This window comes from Idiotropiscis lumnitzeri, chromosome 13 (assembly GCF_059441095.1).
Source record: "Idiotropiscis lumnitzeri isolate Australia: NSW breed Sydney's pygmy pipehorse chromosome 13, RoL_Ilum_1.0, whole genome shotgun sequence".
In the NCBI taxonomy this organism is placed as follows: Eukaryota; Metazoa; Chordata; class Actinopteri; order Syngnathiformes; family Syngnathidae; genus Idiotropiscis; species Idiotropiscis lumnitzeri.
The window spans coordinates 2,333,910-2,360,094 of record NC_142403.1 but is presented as its reverse complement, the minus strand read 5'-3'; the positions used below and the strand labels follow the sequence as shown (position 1 = coordinate 2,360,094).

Genomic DNA, 26,185 nt, shown 5'->3' with positions numbered 1-26,185 from the left:
ACACGCACGAGGGCTGATTAATGGGCAGGACTAAATTCCGGCCTTTGTTAATCGACCCCATTTTTAAAATTTGACTTCCCGCCCCCTGCCCCAAAAAATGGGCCTCTGGCCGGGTTGGCCCGTTCCACCCCCGGGACGGACTGCCCAGCTCTGGTACTTTGCAAATGCAAAGTATACACAATCAATGTAACAGTGTCACGTTTAGGGCTGGGTGGTCTTATTGTCTTTGCAAAAAAGTTATGTTACCAAATATACGGATGTAGGTTTTTTATTTTATTGCATTATTATAATTATGCAATATTCCCATTTATGTTTAACACTCGGAGGCCCAGGTTTTTTCAATCTACTCATTCCCACGTGAGTGTCTGTACATTTCTCAACTGGTGCTTTATGCCCCGCACATCCTCACCGTGGTCAGCAAAGTACTGCGCGAGTGTGCGGGTCTTCCCAGCCCACATATATGTAGCTCTGCCAGTGCTCCTGTTCAATTCCTCATTCTCATATCAATCAGCCATGAAGAGGTTAATCCTTGTGAATCCTTGCATACTCACCGTGCTCAGCAAATAAACAGTGTGCGAGTGTCTTCCCAGCATATGTCGCTCTGTTTACTTTCACATTTCCTCATTCTCACATAAATCATAAATCTGCAGAGAGGTCAACCCATAAATTGTGGTGCCAATTGATCACCATTTGTGAATGTTATAAGCAATGTAAGTACAATGATTTCCAGTGAATTTTGTGAACGGCCCCTTTCATGACTCCCACCGAGACGTGGAGAGAGCGGAGAGGGGCGTGGCCATATTCCTCATTAAAAGTAAGCGTTTTTCAAGTCATCATTTATTTTCTAATTACTCCAAAATGAATGGATAAAGCTTTCACATGTTTGTGGTGCTGTTTTTTATTTTTTGTTTTATTTTCGATCCTTTTCACACACTGAATGACAAGTCGTAAAATCTGTCAACTGCACACATGAGAATGTGATCAGATTAGTTTGAAACAAATGGACAACAACATTACAACATGTGCTTACACTCATTCAGGGACCCAGCTTTCACTTTTTAAATATTTTCCACTGCTCACCCTATTTAGATTCTCAAGGAGGGGTGGCGTCTATCCCAGTTGACCAGACAGTCAATCACAGGGTACATAAATACAAACACAGATTCACACTCAAATTAACACCAATGGACAATTTAGACGGCCCTATTTTCAAAGACAGGCACATGTGCGCTTTGCGTAAAACTGGTGCGTCTTTATTTTAATTCCAAGGAAAGTCTAGTTTCCGGAGTTTGGGAATTTGGCAGACTGGGCTACATCTTGCTGGGCGTTCCCTCAGACCGAGGTCATTTTTTATTTCACGCCCCTGGTGCACTTGACAATTTGGTGACAGGAAGTTGACTACAATTCAGACCAGGTGAAACCATGCCTAAATTGGGGTGCAGGTGGTGGAACGAAATTTTGATGAATAGGATCCATCCGCAGGCAGACAGATTCTGTGCTCCACAGATGCATGGAGGATATCAGCATGTTTCATTTATAAATAAGACATACATGCATCGAACCCTCTGAATCACTGTAGAAACCCATTTAATATGTCAGGTAAAACTCTCAAGTGTTTATTGAATTGATCAGTTCTGTGTTCTACATTATAGCACCCAATAGAGTTCATCAGGTGATATGTACATGACATATATACATACATACATATATATATATATATATATATATATACACATATATACATATATATATATATACAGTGAAACCCCGCTACTTCGCGGGTTCAGTGCTTCGCGGGTCTAAAAAATATTCGGGGGCATTGTAGTTTCGCCGAGCGGCACAAGGGGGCGCTGTAGCGGTTAGACGGCCGGCGTGCGCCGAAGAGGAGAGTGGACGAAGAAGAGAGTAGACGAAGAAGAGCAGGTTCCCCCTGACACGATTGGTGGCGACGTTTCGCGCGGTTCGGACCGTATCAGAGCTCCGGCCGGCGTGCGTGGCAGTTAAGCCGTAGATGAGCACCTTCCCCGGGCACGGGCGGTGCCAAGCGGGCCCTAAGTTTAACCGAATGGAAGCTCCCGAGGAGGAGGGCATGCTCGCGTCACAGTAAGCCGAAGAGGAGCACCTTCCGCCCGGGCACCGGCGGAGCGCGAGGCTGTCAGTTATGAATGAATAAAAATGAAGAATGCCACCTTTCATTTCACTGTCATGATCCGTGCCTGTCATGCCGCGTGTGTTTTTGTTTTTTCAGCTGTGTGGGCGTTCCTCCAGCGATCGTCTCGTCAGCTGCTGCGAGACGCGCTGATTACACTGACTATATTGTGATTATCATAAATATCTTTGTATCACCACCTTTTTTCCCGTGTCTGCGTTTGGAGAGTCCTGTTCAATCCTCCAGCTCTGCTGGAGGATCATAACATTCACAGGGCACACCGGACGGCGTACCAGCAGGTAAAAGTCGAAGTAATTAAATAAATACAAAAATAATGGCTGGGGAATAAAAAAATAAGTTTTAATAATAATTTTTTTTTGTTATAACATGAATTTCACTCTCTCTCTCTCTCTACCAGTATATATATATATATATATATATATATATATACATATATATATATATTTTATTTTTATTTTTTTTAAGCATTTTTGAAGGTGTGCCGCTACTTCGCACCTATATATATTTATATACATATATATATATATATATATATAGGTGCGAAGTATATATATACACGGTGTTTTTTTTTGTCTTTTTTTTTTTTTTTTTTTTGAAGGTGCGACGCTACTTCGCGGATTTTCAGTTTTCGCGGGTGGTCTCGGTCCCCATTAACCGCGATAACCGGGGGTTCACTGTATATATATATATGTGTACATATGTATATATACATACATACATACCTACATTTCTTTTCCAAGACAATATATACACACACAATACCATCATCTAGTCACACTATGTGTTCCCCTGAATTGTCTGCTTTCTGGCAATGGCAAACAACATTTCGTAGATCCAATTCCCAAATGGCAAACTAAAAATGTCAACAGTGATCATCTGTGATTTTCACTCTATAGCCTTGTTTACAAAGCCAGCTATACATATACACTTTTTTCCCATCTTGTTGTCTTGAGTGTAAGTCTGATGTTGGAAGTGGAGTTAAAGTTGAGCGTAATAAGAGTATTAGAGGTTGACTGAGGTGGAACAGAAAATGTGTGTGCGAAGTGTTTAAATCCTAGCTCTACTGTCAACTGCCTCCAATGTGGTAATTCACCAGCAGTGTGAAATTGGCATCAATCTAACTTAAAGCAAATTCTTTCAATAGCTGAATGAATTAGATCATTGTTTATTAACAAGTTACCTGCAGCAGTCTAGTAACCCAGAGCACATCCATCTGATCGGGGGTCTGACCCTGCCCACAACACCCTGGTTGGATGGCAACTGTGATTGGCAGATGGATTCCACCAATCCCCTAATGTGATGATCTGGCCCCTCCCAAACTGTGACCTCTTGTGACCTGGGTTTATGAACAAAGAAAAAAAAATATGACAAGGGCCCCCGCACACCAAGCAATGTAACACCCAATTAAAAAGGTCATGCCGCATTCACAGGAGATTTCACCAAAATAAATAAAAATGTCAGGTATGAAGCGAGATCCAGCTGGTTTTCACCAAGCTGTATCCAGGGGTGGGGTAGCAATGAGGAAATTCAGTACAACTCATGACGAGCAAAGACTAGCAAAAACTAAGAATAAATTGAATGAACAGGTTGCCAGTCAATTTATTCTTAATGGATTACTTAAATCAGACTGTTTGTTCACACAGTCAAAGAAAGAGATGAGTTAATGTCTGGCTGCTTGTCAAAATGCGGAACATTTTGAGAGAGGTACCAAACAAAATTATATTCATATTTAGGAATTGCTTCACTTACATAAATATTGAAAACAAAGGTATTATTGATTATTTTAATTAATTTAAAATTTAATTTAATTTTGAATGGGTTTCAAAATGAACTAGGCTTTCAAGAAAGTATTTGCATAGTAAAATAAATTTCAATGCAATTTACCATGACATGGAAAATACTGTATGGAGGATTCATGCCTGACAAAATTATGCATACAACAATATGAAGTTGACGGTATTGAATTTTTATGTATTACTTGGGTAAAACTTCCTCAAAAGAGATCATCGAAAATTTATCCAGTATGAAATTTAAAGTAGCGGTTGATCAGCAAATGGGGATTTATACCGTAAATGTGTTCCACCCGGGTCCAGTTTTTTTTTAATACAGGGTAATAATCTGTGAACACTAAGTGCAAACCATAAATGGAAAAAAAGTACCCTTGACTGGCCAGTTGACTTTGTGGCCTCGTCTTCTTAGAGCCTCAGCCACCTCCTGCTTGATTCCCTCCTCCAAATTCACTGACCATTGATTTTCTATGTAGAGAGACAACCAATGTGGGTATGAGTGAATGAACAAAAGAATGGGTAACAGACAGATGTTCAAAAATACTCAAATAGTAAACGCATATAAATGACGGTCATTGACCCAAATGACTTAAATAAAGTGATCAAGTGGAGACACTGCCCAATGCACGCTATAGAGGAAGTAATTTCGGGCATACTAGGGGTGAAAGTCTTCTTCTTATTAGATGTTAAATCTGGATTCCTCCAGGTGGAGCTGGATGAAGCTTCATTTCACACAACCTTCAACACTCCAATAGGAAGGTTCAAATGGCAGAGACTGCCCTTTGGTGTTAAAAGGGTACCCAAAATATTTCACCGTATCATAGACCAGATGCTGGAAGGCATCAATGCAGCCGCAGGCATCATGGAAGACATCTTGATAGCGGCACCTACAGTCATAGAACCCAATGCCATACTTCGCAAAGAGGTTGACAGAGCCACAGAATGCAATCTCAGACTGACTTTTGATAAGTTTCGCATCCGTTAATCCGCTGTGCCATATGTGCACCATCTAATAACAGCTAGTGGTCTTATGCCAGACCGAAGCGGTGATGTGCATGGCAGCTCTGTCGTCCGCCGTTTTCTCGGTTTTTGTGACATACCTGTCAAAATTCACACCTAACAAGTGTAGAAGATGCTCCATTGTAGCAGCTCCTGAAGTGTGGTGTTGAGTTTGCATGACAACCAGCACAACAATCATTTGAGTGTCTCAAACATCTGTGCATTCAGTGCTCAAGTATTATGACGCAGCCATATAGATATATAGAGATATGCTGCGAAACCAGCAGCATGGGACTTGGTGCAGTGTTTCTGCAGGATGGCCTTCCTGTTGCCTTCTCACCCAGGTGGCTGAGTTAGAGACACGCTATTCACAAATAGAAAAGGAGAGACATTCCGTCGTACACGTCTGTGTCAAATTACACCACTATATTTTGAGGAAAAATATCATGATATATAACGACCAAAAGCCTCTTGAGGACATTAATAACAAACTGCTGCTGTCCAGAATGATGTCCTTCGGCAAAGTTGTTGTGATTCTGATGGCTAAATCTAGCTATGCATCCATTTTTGACGTATATCCCGCTTATAATGTGAATCCTGAGCAATTTCAGTTGCCTTCAGACAAGAGGCAGGGGACATCTTTGGCTGGTCTCCAGTGAATAACAAAGTACATACAATACAGTATAGACAAAAAACAGTTACACCTGTGGGTAGTTTAGGGATCCCCGTGCTGCTTCTTTGAAATCTAGAGAGTCTTAAAATAATGCTGTTTCTTAATGTGTGCGACTACTTAACCAAAGCTAAGATAGAATTGTTATATATACAGTATAAAAGTAAACAATACCTTTGAGGTCATATTCTACAAAAATTCTTGGTGAATCAAGCGCTTGCTGCGGATTCATCCCAAACTCCAACATATTAAACAACACCTGAACACACAAAAAAGTATGAGTTACAGGCTTTGTTTTACAGTCCACTTCCACATGACTGAAACGTTGTCCTGGTCGGATTCGTTACAGCCGCACACTAAAATCATCCTCAGTTGAAAGACAAAAAAAAATAAAATGACAAAGAGTTATGGTACTATTTTGAACTAATGTCACTGTACACGAAACTTACTTGTCCCGTTATAATCCTCAAGTCAACAAATGTTTTCAGTGTCTACAACCACAAAGGTTTTTGTACATTTGATGATCTCAACAAGGAATCAATAATCGTGATTTGCGTCTTTGTTACTCCATACCTGAATGTGTCCTTGCGGTTGCATCATAGCGCCTGTTACGCCCAAGCAAGCAAGTAGTTGCGGCTTTTGGGATTCAGATGGACATTCAGTGAGGAGTGCTGGTATTATGGTGTGATAAGGCCATTTCCTCCCAGCCACGCAGTTAACACTGTTGTGATGAAGAGAAAAGCAGGCTCCACGATTCTGTGAGGGTTAGGAGAAGATTTCCCCAAAGTGTTATCTTGAGCAGAAATCAATACATTTATCATGAATCCAAGTTGATTAAATGGACAAAATTATTATGACTCTTGACAATAATCACTAGAGCAAATGGGAACGCTACATTTTTAAATTGTCTGACTTTATACTTTCCATGATTGGTAAGGGTGTCTGTGAGAATTTCTCACTTTATTACAAAAAATTATAATTTATAGATATTTATAATTATTATTTAATTCATACAAGAATTTTTTTTAGAACAAGTGTTTGATGGAACTGAGGTCATTCCCTCAAGTTCAAAAGTGGGAGGTAATTCTTAAATCCCGTTCTATCGAATGCAAAGGTCTACATACTGCACTCAATTAAAAAAAAAAAAAAGCTTTTTTTCCACACATTACACATGCCCTCTAGTTACCATACTTTTGCATGACGGTGGCTATGCCGTGCCATGCTTGTTGGATTCTCTACTTGAATGTGTTACTCACATATCAACAGCCATCAACAGGCGTCTGTGAAGGACTGAGAGGTCCTTCGGTACTTGACCTGGTTAGAGATAATTACGTTGATGCGTGAAAACGCACTTCTGTCAGTGCTTAGTCTTTCATTTTTATTTATTTTTTTTGGTTTCCCATTATTTGTCATTCGTCTGCAAAACGGGCGTCCATCAGTGACGGACTGACGGACTTTCGGACAGTGCTTGACTGAACACCCACCTCTGGTTAGGAATACCAACTGAGTGCTTCTTTGTGTGCAAATTTGAAAATATGTAGTAATATAAATTCAACATTGAGCTCATGAATAAAAAATCATGAAGAAAAAACATGATTTTTGTGAGCGAAACAAAGAATAGATTAGAAGATGACATTCCTAGAGTGAAGAAAATGTGCAAACACTGTAAATCACATCATTGTTCAAACAAAGGGTTTCAAGCTGGGGGAAATTGGAGCATCTGATAGTCTTTATAGGAGCCTTGTGGTTGGTTGATCGGAAGCTTAAGTACTTAATTATATAAAAGAAGACTGACTTTAGTTTTTGAAGAATAATCTTAGTTGCTCACATGTGACACACAAAAAGAAACATAAACACATAAACAGACACTCTTGTGTTGCATTATCAGACCTGAAGAGAGAAACCACAGTCCTTTGGGACAAGCCCGGTGCCAAAGCCCATAAATGTGCTGTTGATGAAAGAACAGGCATTCCCCTGACTGTCAACCACACAGAAATAGACTGTGTCCGTCCCTGTCATGAGGGAAGGCTCTACATCTTGCATTACCCTAGGACACACACAAACAATAAACGTTACTCTCTGAATAGAGTTATGTTCTTCACAACTATTCATGTGATTCTGGTTCAAATACAATTTCATTTTCAATTGGCTATCATTTCCCTACATCAGTTAAATTGAACACAAAGAATCTCCTAACTCAGACATGAACCAAATGGCGGTGTTTATCAACCTTATTGAGCCAGAGCACATATTTCACATGAGAACATTTGCACATCACCAAACAATAATGTTAAAAAAAAGTATATACTGAAATAATGCTGAAATCGACTCAATGTATTCACAAATATATTTACTCACTGTGAAATCGGGGCCTGTTTAATTTAACACAAAGGTACAGTATAATTCTGTTGGATAAATGTCAGCACGTCACTGATGGTGCAGTGATACAGTCGCTTAACTTTGTTGCAAGCAGGAAGTGAGGGAGTGAATGTGATTCTGAATAGGTGTCTGTCTATATGTCCTGCGATTGACTAACGACCAGTTCAGAGCCTTGTCTGAACAGGGGAAGTGGTGTAGAAAATGGATGCATGGATGAATGTTAAAACAGGTTAACTGTGCCTTCTGCCATCTAGTTGAAGATTATTTCATTGTTTGGCCTGTCACTAAACATATTTGGCACAGATATATAGTATGAACAAAGATACATTATTGACAGTAACAAAATCATGATTTTTTAAACAATTAAGGGACATTGGATGATTTACCACAGAACACCTGATGATCTCACTCATCTATTTAACATGTATAAATGATGTACACTACATGTACACGGTGGTTCATTTCAATAATGCATGTACGACTTTGTGTGTGTACAGCCATACAGTTGTTTAAAACTTAAATAGAGTCATTGTAAATCTACATTATCATGCATTATATGCTCAACAATTGCGGTACTGAAATACAAAGTCCCCGGTGCTAAGCAAAAGTGCCTTTGCCATAATGGACTCACGCAGCAGACAGGGCAATAAAAAAGGGAAGGGTGGGTGGAGCGAAGGTAAACGTCTACACTCCAGTCTAAAGTCAACAGAGTGTGACAGGCACGAAATAAAGCACACCCACTCACAAAGTTGTACCTGTCCATGTTGATGAGCTGGGCTTGCTTTCTGCTGCACCTTTTGTCCAATAGGCTTTGCAGCGGAATCGCCTCATGTTCTGGGTCGCCCACGTAGCTTTTAGCATCTGTTAATGCCAAGCGAATAGCTTCAACCAAAATATGGATGTAGTTCATACTGTTATGACCTAAAGCTGTAAATGAACACCAGAACTTCAATTATCTTCTTCATGGCCACTCAATTATATGCACACTTTGCATGTGCAGTTTCAGTCACACTTTGTTAATACCCTGCAGGTTAGGCCCAACAGAAAATGTGAAGGAATACCCACAAAATTTTACATCAGAAAATGCCTACTCTCATGTACTATAGGGCAATTGAAAACGCTTCGATAGGATGAGAAATCCTATTTATTCTGAGGACAATACTTAAGTTGCCCTGTGTCGGACATTTCTAATCGACTGAATGTTTTTGCTTCCAACAAACAAGAAAAGCAGTCACAATAGCAAAGTCCAAAACACAACATTGAAATACACGCTATTGCAAAACTACAACGGACATGCAAGAGCTACAACATTTGAACCGCAGCGCTATTAAAAGTCCTACAGGATGTAAAAGTCCGACAGGAGGCGGATGGAAAAACAACTGCAGCGGAACAATGCCAGGGATGTCTGGAGGGGCCTGAAGACCATCTCAGGCCACGGACAACCAGGTAAGACCCAGAAGGGGGGGGGGCTTCAGTGGGCAAATGAGTTGAACCTATTTTTCAATAGGTTTGATCAAATGTCTGACCCCGCTCAGGCTTCCCTGATGCAGCCCCCACCCACCCCTCCTGCCACTGCGAACAAGACCCTCTCTCCCCCTCTCTCGCCCCTCTCTCTCTCCACAGGCTCCAGTTACCAGCCTCATCAGACAACCACCATTTCCTCCTGCTCAGCCTTGTTCCTCACAACATCTCAGGTGAAGAACCAGCTGAGGAAGATGAAGGCGAGGAAGGCGTCAGGCCCAGATGGGATCAGCTCCCAGCTCCTCAAATCCTGCGCAGACCAGCTGTGTGGAATCGTCCAGCACATGTTCAACCTGAGCTTGAAGCTGGGCAGAGTCCCCCAGCTGTGGAAAACATCCTGCCTGGTTCCGGTTCCAAAGACACCCCATCCGAAGGAGCTCAACAACTTCAGACCAGTGGCGCTGACGTCTCATCTGATGAAGACCCTGGAGAGACTGGTCCTCGTCCATCTGCGCCCCCTGGTCAGCTCCTCAATGGACCCACTCCAGTTTGCATACCAGCCTGGCATCAGTGTGGATGATGCCATCATCTACCTGCTCCACACTTCACTCTTCCATCTGGAGAAGGCGGGGGGCACGGTGAGGATCATGTTCTTTGATTTCTCAAGTGCTTTCAACACCATCCAGCCCGCCTTATTGGGAGACAAGCTGGAGGAGGCGGGAGTGGCCCACCACCTCATCACATGGATTCACGACTACCTCACAAACCGGCCACAGTACGTGAGGACACAGGACTGTGTGTCTGACGTGCTCCTCTGCAGCACGGGAGCGCCACAGGGAACTGTGCTGGCTCCCTTCCTGTTCACCCTCTACACCTCGGACTACAAATACAATTCCACAACCTGTCACCTGCAGAAGTTCTCTGATGACTCTGCGATTGTCGGCCTCATCACTGACGATGACGATCGGGAGTACAGAGGGGTTACGCAGGGGTTCGTGGACTGGTGTCAGCAGAACAGCCTCCAAATCAACGCTGGGATATCCAAAGAGCTGGTGGTGGATTTCCGCAAGCGTCGGCACCCTCCACCTGCACCAGTGAATATCCAGGGAACAGACGTTGAGAGGCTCTCAACTTACAAGTACCTGGGTGTTCATCTGAACAATAAACTGGACTGGAGCGACAACACAGACGCTCTCTATAGGAAGGGTCAGAGCAGACTCATCCTACTCAGGAGGCTGAGGTCCTTTGGCGTTCGGGGAACACTCCTCAGGAACTTCTATGACTCTGTGGTTTCATCAGTCATCTTCTATGGAGTGGTCTCCTGGGCAGGAGGCATCTCGGGCCGGGACAAAAAGAGACTGGACAAACTAGTGAGGAGGGCCAGCTCTGTCCTGGGCTGCTCCCTGGACTCTGTGGACTCAGTGGGGGGCAGGAGGATGACGGCAAAACTGTCATCAATGCTGGACAACCCAGCCCACCCACTCAATGACATTCTGAGAACACTCCACAGCTCCTTCAGTGATAGACTGTTACACCCTCGCTGTACCAAAGAGAGATTTCGCCGCTCCTTCCTGCCGACTGCTGTCAGACTTTTTAACAAGAACATTGGGTCAGGCCTACAAACGGGAGGGCATTAGTGCAATTGTGCAGTCCTAGGATGCAATATAAACTACTACTGTACTTTCAGCCAAGGGTGTACTTAAATATTGACCAATGATGTATTTTGTTTACCATTACAGTATTCTTATTACAATACTTCTATCACTGTCGTATTTCTACCACTGCAGGATGTTCACTATTACAGTACTTTTATAATTGCAGTATTTCCTATCATTGCGGTACTTTTACTATTACAATACTTTCATCATTTCAGTATATTTTATCATTGCAGTACTTTTACTATTACAGTACTTTTATCATTGCAGTATATTTTATCATTGCAGTACTTTTACTATTACAGTACTTTTATCATTGCAGTATATTTTATCATTGCAGTACTTTTACCATTACAGTACTTTTATCATTGCAGTATTTTCTATCATTGCAGTACTTTCCTGTCATTTCAGTACTCTCACCATTACAGTACTTTTATCAATGTAATATCTTTATCATTGCAGTATTTTCAATCATTCAGTAGTTTTTATCATTACAATGTTTCCCCCTCTGTATAATGGACAGGCATTAGGAGTGTTTCCTTACACTAGATACGTTTATACTGTGTATATTTGCATGCTTTTTATGAATGTCTGCTGCTAATGTTATACATTAACGGCTACATTACGCCGCTGACTCTGTGTGATCTATATCTTTGCTGCTGTAACACTTCAAATTTCCCCATTGTGGGACTAATAAAGGACATCTTTATCTTTATCTTTATCTTTATCTTTATTGCATAAGCTACAACACAATGGAAGAACCGAGACAATTGAAGTGAGCGAAACCCTTGTGGGATGGAAAGAGACGCAAAGTTGGAAGAGTAATGTTACACTTTAACAATTTTAATGTAAGTCTTACGTCCACACGATATTAAGAATACTGTAACAAATTGGACGGGAGGGTTGTGCGAGAAGGAAAGAAGCGGACGGAGAAGAGAGGGAGAGAGATCCGTGTGTAACAATGACGGAACACGTTGCTCGGAGTTGGCATCGGCTCCAGATCACGGCAGCCGTGTTGTCACAACAGAAGATAACTAAACGAACGTCTGACGTTGTGTCTCTTGAAGACGCTACAATACTTCATAAAGCACGATATATAAATGAGTTTTACTTGAGTTTATTTTTCCAACTTTGCTTATCAAAACCGCAATTTAGCGCTTCAGTCTTGATTTATCTTAACATTAACTAAACATTAGCAATATCTATTACGCGGCTATTACAGCCGTCCTCTCGTACAGGTACAGCCTGTCGTTAGTATTCACGGACAAACCACATGAACATCACAAATAGATCATTCGAAAAACAGCATAAACTATTCCTGACATTGCACTTTTATTACTATTCCAATTTTGTGTGTTTTCAGCTCCTGTGGGAGTTTCGCTCACTTCCATTGCCTCGGCACTTCTGTTGTGCTGCAGCTTTTGCAATAGCGCTACAGGTTAAATGTTGTCTTGTAGCTTTTTGTGGTTTTGCAAGAGCGTGTATTTCAATGCTATTGTGTTTTTGCTTTAAATAAAATAAATGATTAAAAAATACATATAAAGATATATGGAGTTTGTAAAAGTGTGGAGTAGTATATGGATGAAAAAACAATTCCGCTTACTTGCCATCAGGAGAATGAAGCCACCGGCGGCCATCTTAAATTGCCACAAGCTATGCCCGCCTAACTTGAATACATTGGTTCCTCTGGTGTTTTCATGTTATTTACTTTCTCTGAGGCAAAAATGCAACCCTGTATGGCATATGGCTACACCAATAACTCTAGAAGAAGTGCTGCACATGAATGAACAAGAATGATATTTAAAATTTTCACTCATGAGGTAAATTTGCTGCTATTTAAGCTAAGTGGTCAAACACAAATCACACTATTGAGATAACATACTCTGAATGGTTGATGTAAACATTGAAATTCTTATTTGAGAAGTTTTCATGTTTCCCTACAGGGATCCCATCTTAAAACGCACTGAAAACTGTGAATTCAGTTGTTGGATGAATGTAAGAATATAGCACAGTGAAAACTAATAACAGAAGTTGTAGAGGCAACACAAGTCCTCTGGTTTTCAGCCACAGGGTGTCTATTGATATTCCATTCATTCAAGCAACATCAGTTCCCTTCCCCCAGAAGTAGCTGAGTACAGAGTAGAGAGTAGTTGCCACTTTTGGCAGAACGATGGTGAAAAATGGTGAAAAAAACTAGTCTGACCACTTGGTTTGCCCTTCTGTCATGGAAATTAGAAAATGCAAATTGCTGAGTTAACTCATGCCTGAGTTAGGATATTAGTCCAAAATTAATCCATCCATTTGGCTGCCCTTCAGTCTTAAAAGGTAGAAAAGTCAAATGGCTGCCCTTAGGTGTTCTAGTGTAAAATCTGTGGCTTCACTTTTTGTTGAAATTCAAAACTATTCGCTATGAGATTATCAGAAATAGGACCCTTACTACAGATGAAGTTGTTTTAAGTCACAACTAGTGAGTGGACAGGCACTTTGATGTTGTAATGTGAAATTTGACACGTCTGCATCATCACCGCAAGCTACCAGTGTAATGGTTACCTTTGAGAGGGAAGTTCTCCAGGATGTTGAGCAGCAGCAGGGCAGCCAACCCTTGACTATTGGGAGGAGACTCCCAAAGACGCACACCCTGAGCACACAATGGAGCCATTTAGTTTGCTGACCATGTTAGTCAAACAGAAATCCAATAAGCAAATGAAAGTTCAACATCACCTTGTACTTTGTGCTGATGGGATTGACAACATCACTGTCATGGCTGCTGAGGTCATCTAAGGTCATTACTCCTCCATGTTGGATGATGATGTCAACAATGGCTTGGGCAACTCTGCCCTGATAGAAGGCTGCCTTTCCATGTTCCCCAAATTCCTATGTATACATTGGACTGATTACAAAGTATGTGTGTATTAATCTGTAAATTGTGTACAGTATTCAACATTTGCAATGCAAGATAACTAGCCTGAGAAAACGCAGCTCAATGACACACAAGAAGATAAGTGGCTTGGATCAGATTTACTCACCAGAGATAAGGACAAAATGATCCCTAAAATACAATACAATACAACTTTATACAGCACAAATGACTTGGTCATTTGATTCAGGTTGCTAAAATGTTTGATGATTTTGAAGATTGATACTCCAGAGGTATACTGACAAGAACTTTAACAGCTGAAACAAACTGGAGCCATCTGAAGAGGCTTTCATGTACAAAAAGTACAACAGTGAGAATGTATACAAAAATGATGGGTTGCTAAATTGTTATTTTGTTGTTGACTTCCTTTACGTGACATTTTAGTTTCACTGATGTACCTTCAGAGTTTGGGCTAGGGCAGGGTTACGGAATACTTGTCCATGTTTGGGAGGATGACCATCAATCAGCAGGTCTCCCCCAAGTTCCTTCCCAGCATTTTGGAGCTCAGCCACCCAGTGTGTCCATGCATGAGCTGTGACCTCAGCAACAGGAAACCCCACCTCAGCCAGTTCCACTGCCCCATTGAGCACCTCTTGTAAGGACAGCTTGGGGAAGCAGCGACAGGAAACACATGCATATTACCTCACTGGAAATGAAGCAGGAAGTATGAGTCATTGTTTTGAGAAGAAATGTGCCATGGAGAGTTACAAGATTATCTGTGCAGCAGATAAAACTATTTTTATATATCACAGGTGTGTGTGCGTGTGTGGAATCTATGATTCACACTTTCGTGATTCAGAACAAACATGGCAAAACTTTGTTTAAATGACTTTGTACGTGAACAATACATTAACTATGACGATCTTCCTGAATCTACCCGCGTGCCCTCCTGTGCTTTCAAATTATTCAAGCTCTACATACTGTATCTCTGTCATCAGAATTTGCAAAGCAAATATACGACGGAAAAGACCATTTGCTAAAACAGATTATCAATCAACTATAATGTACAGTTTGTGTTTGTCATTAAAATACTTTTATTACTTTTCTTGAAGTCATTACAGTGTGGGCAATACGTTTCCATAAATTGGAAAAGTAAAAATTGGTTTAAAAGGCATATCTTTGTATTTGAAGTGAAGAACGTTGCATCTAGCCATTTTCTACTCTCACCGGGGTCACAAAAGGAAGGGTTCGCCGTGGACTGGTTAGAAATCATCGGTGATGTGGCAACAAACAACCATTCATACTCACATTCACATCTATGGACAGCTAAGTAATTGTATTTAAACTTCAGTGAACCTAACGTGTGTTTTTAGCACATTGGAGGAAGCTGGACCACCAACCAGAGAAGGTAAACATTCAGAGGGCCCAATGTCAGTGAATCCACGCTGTTAGTATCTTCTTCTTTCAACTTCAATTCACAGTTTACTTGAATGTGTTTGAGTGTTGGTGAAGTATGTCATTTTGTTGGAATATAAATTATTTTTAAATGGATTGGATTCATGGCTCACTCACAGGTGATGCAACAGACATAAAGAAGCACATCAAGTCAAACCTTGTGACTACCAAACATCTGTATGGTATCACACCAGCATGCAGGGCCCCCAGGTACTGTAACATTCAGAGCATCAAACACTGAAGGAGGGGATTCAGCGCAGTACTTGCGACCAATCAGCAATTCCATTGTCAAAGCTTTGGGAGACCGACCACTGTTAAAAAAAAAGAAAAGAAAAGAAGAGGAGTACACTTTTAGTTGACATGAAGAAGACAAGACAAAAATATAGTGCAAATTCACCTGAACTGAAACTGACCTGCCGTTTATCCCTTTGATCTCTCCAGTGTTGCCGTTAAAGAACAGGCAGAAGGCATCGCCGCCAAGGCCGGTGCTGCATGGCTCTGTAACTGCCAGAGCTGCTGCTATGGCGACAGCAGCATCTGCAGCATTGCCACCACGCTTCAGAATATCTAGATAAGGAGACAAGTAAGTGCTTACAGCAGAATTACTGCACTCCCTGGAGCCTTTATCTCTGCTGTAATATTATATTTACAAATTGACCAAAGGGGATTTAATAATGGTAGTGTATGACCAGTTAAAGATTATTAAATGCCGAGATGAATAGCAAAGCAACAGCCTTACAAAACTTTTATATGAGTCATGTTATATCAGTCCAGTTCTGTACTAATGCGGTAGTAAAAATTCGACCACTGTTATACACTCTAGGTCAGGGGTGTCCACCTCATATTAGCTCAGGGGCCTCATGGAGGAAAATCTATTACGAAATATATATATATATATATATATATATATTTTCGATTCGGTGTGAATCAGTGTAGAGATGGCACGATTATTTGATCAATCCACAACTTTCCATTATCAAATTAATTGTGAATCAATTTGATATGATTAATAGCCCAAATACCTTGATTTAAAATTATCCAAATTCTTGGAATTAGCACATGGACTTTGGAAAAGCGTGATCAAGTGCAATTGGCTGTCGACCAGTGAAGAGTGTACCACACGCCTGCAACCCTTGTGACGATAAGCGGGACAAACATTTCTTTTTCTTTTTCTTTTTTTTTTTTTGCATTTTTTTTTTTAGATTTTACAGAACAAACCAGTAACAGAATCATAATTTGGACAATAATTTTCCGTTTCAGAAGAAAAAACTGGGAATTGAAACATATTTTAACACAATAATCCATTGTTTTGTTGCAGCTCTAATTCCGTGGCATTACGAATGGATTTCATCTTGCACAGCTCAATTATTGAGTATGATGCAATGAGTTTCTTGTTAAAAGTAGACACTTTAAAACATGCAATAACTTGTCAGCACTGTAAACATGACATTTCTTTTTAAATAATGTAATCACAGACTAGGAAAATGTATATTTGAATTATTTTGTCCCATTTACTATCGCAAGTATCTATCAACTCTGAAAGCTCATTGGCGTTGACAGAAAGACGCCAACACGATTGAATCTGACGGTCTCTGGCGAATAGTGAGTGCTCTTGGTATTGTGAAATCTGCCTGGCAACACGAGCTTGCTGAATTCTGATTGGATAAAAGCTCTCACCTATAGCTTCAACACTAGGCTCGAATAAGACATCAATAGGAAGAATATGAACTCGATCTCTTGATTATGTTCGGCCAGCAGAGACGGTCTTGACGGCTAACCTAGATGTATTGCATATCGTTACGTATCATAGTTCTTCATGACTGCTTTCCAGACTCACCGAGACCAATAGTGGAAGCGAGGTGCTGGCTGGAAGCCACACAGCCGTGTAAACACACCACAGGCGACCGCCGAGATGAGAAACTCAAGTCAGTGTCCATGCCAACCCGACCTTTAACAACTTTGCATAGCAAGAAAATTCCGCGAAGCCGCAATGCGAAGGAATAGAGGAGAACGTTGTGTCGAGAGGATTCAATCGGTTTATCGGTGAGCGTTCTCTTTTTCCTCAGTCACGAGGCGGTCGACTGCAGATCACATCGATAGATGGAAACTGACCGTCACTGTTGATGAAGTGAGCCTGGAAAATACTCACAGTAGAGTTGGAAGTGACTCCTTGCAGTGTATTTTTCAAGCTATTTTAAGTTTTCAATACACATACACAAAGACAACATATGTCATATGTCACCAAAAACCAACATTAGGTTAATTGAATACTCTAAATTGCCCATACTGACTGTGAGCGTGAATGTTTGTTTGTCTATATGGGGAATTGTCTGGTAACCAGTCCAGGGTGCATCCCACCTGGGACAGGTGCCAGCACATTTGAGAATCTACTGATAGTCTTATAGAAAATGGATTGATGGAGACATGAGACCTGTCTAGTGGCTTATCTCTAAAGGCCAGAAACAATGTCCAGAAGACCATGGTTTGACACCATACAAACACACTCACACATACACACACGCACACGCACACACGTGTTCGAACAAAAGACGAGACCTATGGACCCAGGAAAATGATGATGAGTGTAAGACTCAGTGGATTTTCCTCTCATTTAATCAATAATGTGTCTGAGTTTTTTTTTTTCGTTTGTTTTTATTTCATACTATTTTAAGTTGTCGGAACAAAATATTTTGAGATACTAGATCTAACAACCACTGTTGACATAATGCAGAAAGCATTAATCAATTCTTAGTTCGAACAAATTCACATAACCTTTGGTTAAGTTTGAATCATTTAAGCGATTGATGGAAACCCAATGTCAGCTGGAATAGGCTCCAGCTCCCCCAGGACCCTGGTCAGGATAAGATGTATAAAACAATGGATGGATGGATTGTAATATGAAAATATACATATATGTATAATCCATCTTCAGTTATGGTTAATATTAACCATAAATTGGTTGGCTAAAAAGTTGGAAAGACCTTGTGTGTGGGTACATACTGTAGTATTATATTTCACCGAACTTTTTCTTGGGTTTTTCATGAAGGGCTAACAAATATATACACAGTGAGACGCCACACCATAAGGAAGAATTCAATCCAAAACTATTTTGCTAATTATTCAACATAGTTTGTAGCCGTGATACGATGCGTTAAAGTTGAATACAAGAGCTGGATCTCTCACTTTAATCAATAAACTTCAGATAATATTCATAGAGAGTGAGACGGACTTCAAGTTTATCTGTTGGTCAGATCAATGGAACGCACAATGAGGGATAGTGGCCATGCTAGATTTACATCAACCACGAGAGGTCCACTGTATCGATCAAATGTCTTTTTCATTCTACCGTACAAAAACCAAATGGTAGAACATTAACCACTTTATCTTCACTTGGGCTTCTCTATACACACATTGATACGCCAGCCTACATGAGTGGTTGGTGTGTTTTTGCATGAAACCACCAGCAAGTCTATGCGCGGCAGTGAGTGTGTGTTTGTTCGGGCGACTCTGCTTTATTGCAGCTTGCGGTTGTAAAAGTGTAGCTGTGAGGTCACACCAACAACAAGGTGGGGGGGACTATAAAGGTTGAAATCAAGCATCCTCCATCCTGTGTTGAAGTTTACACGTTGACAGGGTCACATCGTTGAGGAAATATTGTATTTAATTTAAAACGTTTTGTAGTAATAGAACAGACCAAAAAGATATAGGTTCCTTGTATTATCTTTTTTTTCTTCAACCTGGTTCCTTGCTGTGCATAACATAGAACGTTTTCAGTTTTTGAAGTGTGAGGCAAGGTTCTCCCGACCTAAAAAATTGCAATTAGTGGGATTTGAAGTTGCAATACTACTACAATGTGCTCTGGGGGCTTTGCCAAGTGTCTGGGGATCAGTCTGATGCCGCTGGCAATTGTGTCTGTGCTTTGCAACATCCTTCTCTTCTTTCCTGGTGGGAAGATCGAAGATAGGGAAAAGATCACTGAAGAGGTGTGGTACTTTGGAGGAATTCTTGGCTCTGGGGTTTTGGTAAGTATGTTTTATTTATGACAAATCTTTAACATGAAACCACTTATAATATTTACATTTCATGTTAGAGGCATTATATTCCCTGAGCTTCAGCCTTTATCAATTTTTCTATTAATTTATATTTTGTACGTGTTTTTGACTTTTGGATTCTGTGGCCCTGATCTTGTGATCACTATTGTCTGTCTTTGTATTTCTTTTTGCTATGAATTTGTCATGAAAATAAATATTTGATTTTAGTCTATATTGTTTTGAACATTACTTGGTACAGACATGACATTTAACTTGCTCAATACGTGCTTGAATGTGTTTGCGTCTATTAAAAATTCTGAATCAAACATAGCAAACTACTAACTAAAATAAAACTACAACAAAGTGAAATATGTATTAAAAACAGCTTTGTCTTTATTGAGAGCAGATGATTTTCCCAGCTCTGGTCTTCCTGGGTCTGAAGAACAATGACTGCTGCGGTTGCTGTGGAAATGAAAGCTGCGGGAAGAGATTTGCGGTGAGGTGTTTCATGTTTCCTGTATCGTCCATAGAAATGTTTATGGTCTTGATTCCGAAAAGTCATGACATTATCTAAAAGACTGCAAACAGTGTTCTTCAAATCTTCCGGCAAGGTTTCTGATAGATACTGATAGAACATTGCCTATAATCAGCAGCACAGTATTTATTCTACATATTGCATTTAAAGCGGAAGTCAATCCCCAAAATTTCCTAACAAGAATATGTTCTATGCAGCGACGTTAATATCTACAATATACAAGCAAACTTTCGAGTTCGCTTTAACATACTTCTGTTCGTCTTCAATTCTTTAACTGGCCCTCCACCTCTACGCAGACACCACACTTCCGAAAATGAGACCTTCCAATGCGGCCACACTCGGCTGTGGAGTCGGCCTCTTTGCTGGGACTTTTGTGATCTGAATTTTTCAGTGTGTCCATCCATCCATGAGTATAAAGATCCATGCCCGCCTGCAGGCTGCCTGCTGCCAGCCAACAAAATATTTTAAGATCCTAGCCAACAACCACTGTTGACACAATAAAATAAAGCATTAATCAGTGATTAGTTAGAACAAATTCAAATAAGGCAACCTTTGGCTGAGTTTGAATTATATAAGTGGTTGATGGAAACTCAATATCAGCTAGAATAGGCTCCAGCTCTCCCATAATTAATACAAAAAAAAGTCATCCTCTACTTTGGAGAATTTCACATGTTGTGGGAGACCTTGGAACGTATCACAAGGGAAAAATGAGGGATCATTCTATCATATTAAAATATGTGCGCATCACAACTGATTTCCAATGAGATACAATTGAAACTGAAATAATTCATGTCAATGTTAGATATCACACTGATAATACTTTACGTTTTAACACAGGCGTGGGCCAACTGCGGCCTGGGTTCCACATGCCCGTTAAATGTTTTAATCCGGCCCGCCGAACTTTAAAAAAATTAAAAGAATAAACCTTGTTAATGTTTTATTTTCTAAATACTGTGTTTTTTCAAAGATGTATATATTGTTGTAATGTTTTTGTTCACTTTCATTTAAAATTATTGCTGTTTTTTTTTTTTCTCCGATGAGTTTACCAAAACACTCCATCCATCCGCTCCTGGTCCGGCCCCTCTGTCAAATTGTAGAACCAAATGTGGCCTGCCATTCAAAGTTTGCCCACCCCTGTTTTAACGGAATATTTTATGTTCTGTAACAGTTTAACAATATATGTGATACATACAGACAAAAAGGATTCCGTGCGGGCGGGTGGGTTTACGGACGGACATACAGACATACTACCATGCAGACGGACGGACGGACAGATAGATAGATAGATATTTTTAACTGTGATATTTACTTGAAAAATCCTCGAAACGTTTTTTCACACAGAAATTCAAAGTAAATTTTACAAGAGTTTTTGAGTTCCTTTTTTCAAGTTCATTGTATTTAAAAAGTCACTCCAAAGTTTAACCCAATTTATGTTTTTGTACACACTTTTCATATGCCAAGTAGAGCAACACGGTAGAGGATCAAACCCATAACCTAATGGTTGGGAGATGGCCGTTCTACACCTGAGCCATGTCACTGCTGCAGTCTTTTAGTATATTATTGGTGTCAGGTGCAAACCGGCATTCTACTAAAGCTCAAGTTCTTTAGATGCCAGCAATATTCTCTCCCGAAGTCGCAGAGCCATAACACAGGTGTAGAACAACCGTCTCCAAATCTGGAGGTTGTTGGTTTGATCCTCAATCACATTGTGTAACGTTGTGTATGAAAGCTGAGCTAGCTATGTAAAAAATAAAAAGCTAACGTCCTTGGAGTGGCTTTTATTTAATTAAATAAAATGGTGAAATTTACTCAAAAACCCTTCTTGTAAAATGTACTTAGAATGTCTGAGTGAAAAAACTTTGCTAGTTTTTTTCAAGGAACTATCACTCCCCATTTTTTACAGTGCAGTATTATTAACTGATCAATTCTCACCTCCCTCTCCTTCTAGATGCTGAGTTCCATACTGTTTGCAGTGGTGGGGGTTTTGGGAGCCGGTTACTCAGTCATCGTTTCAGCGGTTGCCATAAACCATGGACCCGAATGTCTCACTGTAGTAAATGGCACAAATATGTGGAAGTATCCCTTCAACGATGGGTATGAAGTTATTTGTAGGCCCAACGGTAGATGGTGAATGGCTATCGTAGAATTCAGTCATAAATGCATATTACAACATAGACATGACAGATTTACATTCTGTGACAGTGCAATACGTCATCCGCCGAACCTTTGATGCAGATTCTTTTATTAGTATGTATTCTTCTACTCCTCATCTAATTAACCCGAAGGCATCAGTAGAGATGCAGTTATATGTTAAAGTAGCATGTTAAAGAAATAACATGATGATTTGGATAATAGTGGCAACAAAAATGTGCTTTTAGTAATATTTTGGCCTTGGGTGATGTCTGTGCTTTCATGATAATGATTAGTTTATATTGTGACATTCAGGAGTCAGACTTTAGCAAATTTATTAATATAAACACGTGTATAAAAAGTGCACACAGTCGCTTGATTACACAATGCCGATGTTGGCAAGTCACTAGTCAACACACTATGTACAGTCATGGTGTTACATCAAAACCCAAACTATCTCCCAGCATCAACTGAAGAGTATACTAGCACACAATATAACAACCAAAACAAGGAACATCCATCCATTACCTGAATACTTCTCCTCACGAGGGTCATGGGGGTGCTGAAACCTATGCCAGCTGTCTTCAGGGTACACCTTGAACTGGTCGCCAGCCAATCGCAGGGCGCACATAGACAAACAGACATCCGCGCTCACACTCACACCAAGGACAATTTAGCGTGTTCAATCAACTTGCCATGCATGATTTTGGAATGTGCGAGGAAACCGGAGTACCGGGAGGAAACCCATGCAGTGAACATGCAAACTTCACACAGGAATTCCGGAGGCAGAATCGAACCCTAATCCTCTGCACTGTGAGGGCATCGAGCTAATCACCCTTCCACCGCCAAACAAGGATCAAAGAACTACATTTCACTAGAAACATGTACCTCTCATGTCAGTCATACTCAAGTGCTGCAAAGCATCCTGGGAGTGCTTCAGTATCCCAGCCACGCTACAATATTGTGATCACTATAACGTGGAAACATCACTAGACATCTAGAAGTAGCATGAACATCGCAAAGACACGTCAACTCACTTCTTTTCTATCTCTCGCCATCTGCAGTGACTACCTGACTGACTCAACCATGTGGTCAAAATGTATCGAGCCCGTTGGTGTGGTGTCATGGCATCTCTCGCTCTTCTCTGTTCTACTGGTCATGGGTTTGATCCAGATTGCGCTGTGTGCTGTGCAGGTGATAAATGGGCTGCTGGGAGCTCTGTGTGGGGACTGCTGTGGCTGTTGTGGTGAGGTTAGTATGTTTTCATATACACTAGACAGTTATATATATTTGAAAGTATAATAATTAATATTGATATTAAGGTCATTGCATTTCATTGATGTTCTTGATATACTTACCCAAAATGGTAACAGTATTTGGGTTTGTCATTTAGGTTTCAGCTCGTGAGAAGTTTAATCATATTTGTATTTCAGAATGATGGAGCTGTGTGAACAGTACCCTTGACCGAGATCATCTTTGGGCAGCATTTCCTTCTGTATTTATTCAATTTTTAGACATTTATCTTTGGCAAAAAGAGCTCCTTGGTTACAGTGTAATGTATATGATGTAACAACACTGTTAAAAACAACCTTGGTAACTGATGTAATGTTTATTTTTAATTGCTTAGCATTGAAAAATACATTTTATGGTTTGTTTTAAGACGTGCGACGAAGCACAGGATTCCTGGAGGAATCTTGGTAAGACTGTCCCCTGGTGTTCTCTTTTGGTGTTGCTGTATATTCTTTGCAAGTGTTTGTATCCAATGGAAACATTCATAAGTGTCAAAGCAGCTGTAATTAGCGCAAAATAAAAATATTTTAGCATGAATTTTTCACACGTTGGTTCACATTCAATTTGCTTATTTTTATGAGTACCTCTGACATGGGAAATTAAACAAAATGAAGATGTTTATTTGCAGCACAATATTTGATCCAGCCTTATTGGATGTAATTATAGAAAAGTTTAATAAACGATGGCTTTATGTGTCACTAAACATATTATGGACGCTGATTAAAAAGCGCTTCCCTTTACTTTCATTAATACTTTCGTAATCATTGAGGTCTGCGTTTTGTTTGTTATTTTGCTGGGAATGATGTTTTGGACATCCTGTTTCACACGGACGTGATTTGACATCGGACCTATTTGTGACTTTCCTTAATCCTCTGTTTGTGAAAAAATATTCTCTGCGTTTGTGTGTGCCACTGAGAGCAAGAGTCGTTTATGATTGTCATCGTAATGCGACGATTTTAGACTGTCAAAGGTAATTTTGTGTACCGTACTGTTCAATGCAGAACTGGAGAAAATGCGCCATGTTTACGATCAACTCGTTTAGAAAATGCAGAAAACATCGACTTGTTTAAAACATAAGCTTAATTAAAATCGGTATGTGATGTCTACCTAATGAATAAATTGGAAATTAGACTATTTGAAGCTTCTTATTGTGAATGTCTAGCAATTGTCAAATGCAACATAATCGTATTTATTAATTTTATTTTTAATGGACGTTATCGGATTTTTTCCCATTTTATCTGCATTCAAATATATAATTTTACGTGAACTAAATTCTGCATAAACATGTGTTTAATCTAATGGGTGATCTGTTCCCATCTTTCTTTAGATGCTCTACGTTATGTTAAGAAAAAGCACCACAGCTGCCCAGAAGGTAGATAGTGTGGTACCTTATCTTGGTTTGTTTATAAATGTTGGGAATTTGAAATGTAAGTAAACTTTTGACCTGCATTCATCTATTCTCAGCTATTGCACTTGGCACGACCCCCACCAAAATGTTGGCCACCGTCATTAATCAGGGTTACTGATGGTGGATCAAACCCTCCACATGTCAGCCCAGCCAACTTTGCAAGGCCGCCAACAGAATGGCCTCGAGTTTCCCGGGACAAGTACTGTCCTGCTGTCCTTGCTTTCGTGAGGACTAAGCTCTTCTCGAACAGTCCATTTCATGCAGTGGCTTTTACGGCGAGGACTCAATATTTCCATTCATCTGTTGTGAGGTTGAAGAAGCGACCACAGCCTGAACCTCCTCCCAGAGAGCTGGACCTGCTGCGCTATGACATGAAGAACCTTTGGAAGAGTCCCAAACCAGCTCTGTGGCTTGGGTTTGCAGGACTAATACCCTTTGTTGCCCCTCCTCTCTTCATGGGCCTGACTGAAAGTTACTGTCCCGAGTTTGCCTACTCTCAGTTGGCCTACGGCGTCGCCATCGTCTCCTTCCTGGGCGGAGCTCGTTGGGGGTACGCCCTCCCTGATAGCAGCCCGGCCAAACCTGACTGGATTAACCTGAGCAACAGTGTGGTTCCTTCACTCTTGGCATGGGTTACCATGCTCATGGCCGACAGCATTGTTCCAGCTGCAACCATGGTTATTATGGCGCTGGGAATCTGTCTTCACTATGATCTGTCACTGCTGCCCACTTACCCCAGCTGGTTTAAAGCCCTGCGCGCCGTCTTGACGATTGTGGCATTTTTTTCCCTAGTTGGTACACTCCTTGCACATGGAATGTACCCAGAGAAGAAATTGTTTTCTGAGTAAGAAATAATGCAGCAATACAGACAGTCTTGTTGCATTTATGACAGTGTAACATTTTGCTGAAAGATGAAATTTATGTCATTGTTGTAATTTGAGTGAAAACAAAAATGCAATTTATTTGAGATGATTTTGGAGTTTGACATTAATTGTTTGAACATATGGTGCATTTAAAAATAATATAATTAATGAATAAAATAGAATGATAAACTCTATGATTCACACAAGTCATCGATGTTGTACAGGTGCAACCAGGTTTTTGTGGTGCCCAGAGAAGAAAAGGGCCCTTCCTTGAACTGTTACAACAACACTGAATGCATAAATGTGTCATAAATGTCCTAATACGATTTAAGATTCTGGGGAACTAAGGAGTCCAACTCAGTCCATCAATCCATGAATTAGAGAGTTATGTCCTCATACTGCATATTTATCATATCCTAGACCTAGAAGTTAAATAATGTGCACACTACAGTCACTGTTACGTCTTCATAAACTGGATAAGACAATTTGGGAGCA

General features: G+C 40.4%; 3 protein-coding genes across 4 annotated transcripts; 2 read left to right on the top strand and 1 right to left on the bottom strand.

The window, feature by feature from the left end:
• Positions 1-873: 873 nt before the first annotated feature.
• LOC148324031 (uncharacterized) lies at positions 874-17,629 on the bottom strand. Its single transcript, XM_088312360.1, has 13 exons — positions 17,271-17,629; positions 15,847-16,000; positions 15,591-15,744; positions 14,437-14,643; positions 13,843-13,995; positions 13,672-13,759; positions 8,761-8,932; positions 7,517-7,673; positions 6,200-6,382; positions 5,801-5,885; positions 4,330-4,425; positions 3,351-3,506; positions 874-1,110 (listed from the first exon to the last, which is right to left on the bottom strand). Exons 1-12 carry the CDS (start codon positions 17,368-17,370, stop codon positions 3,361-3,363), a joined length of 1,695 nt encoding a protein of 564 aa, XP_088168486.1. The 5' UTR covers positions 17,371-17,629; the 3' UTR covers positions 874-1,110; positions 3,351-3,360.
• On the top strand, positions 17,173-23,956 carry tm4sf4 (transmembrane 4 L six family member 4). 2 transcript variants are annotated; one of them, XM_088312364.1, is made up of 6 exons: positions 17,173-17,476; positions 19,387-19,455; positions 19,871-19,960; positions 21,948-22,093; positions 23,194-23,380; positions 23,563-23,956. In XM_088312364.1, the coding sequence occupies exons 3-6, from the start codon at positions 19,871-19,873 to the stop codon at positions 23,578-23,580; spliced, it is 441 nt and encodes a 146-aa protein (XP_088168490.1). In that variant the 5' UTR covers positions 17,173-17,476; positions 19,387-19,455; the 3' UTR covers positions 23,581-23,956. The 2 variants fall into 2 exon arrangements, with proteins under 2 accessions (XP_088168490.1, XP_088168489.1); XM_088312363.1 differs by lacking the exon at positions 17,173-17,476 and having other exon boundaries at positions 18,736-19,455.
• Positions 23,957-24,109: 153 nt separating this feature from the next.
• On the top strand, positions 24,110-25,884 carry LOC148324029 (transmembrane protein 69-like). Its single transcript, XM_088312362.1, has 3 exons — positions 24,110-24,389; positions 24,747-24,791; positions 24,884-25,884. The coding sequence occupies exons 2-3, from the start codon at positions 24,747-24,749 to the stop codon at positions 25,673-25,675; spliced, it is 837 nt and encodes a 278-aa protein (XP_088168488.1). The 5' UTR covers positions 24,110-24,389; the 3' UTR covers positions 25,676-25,884.
• The last annotated feature ends 301 nt before the right edge of the window (positions 25,885-26,185 follow it).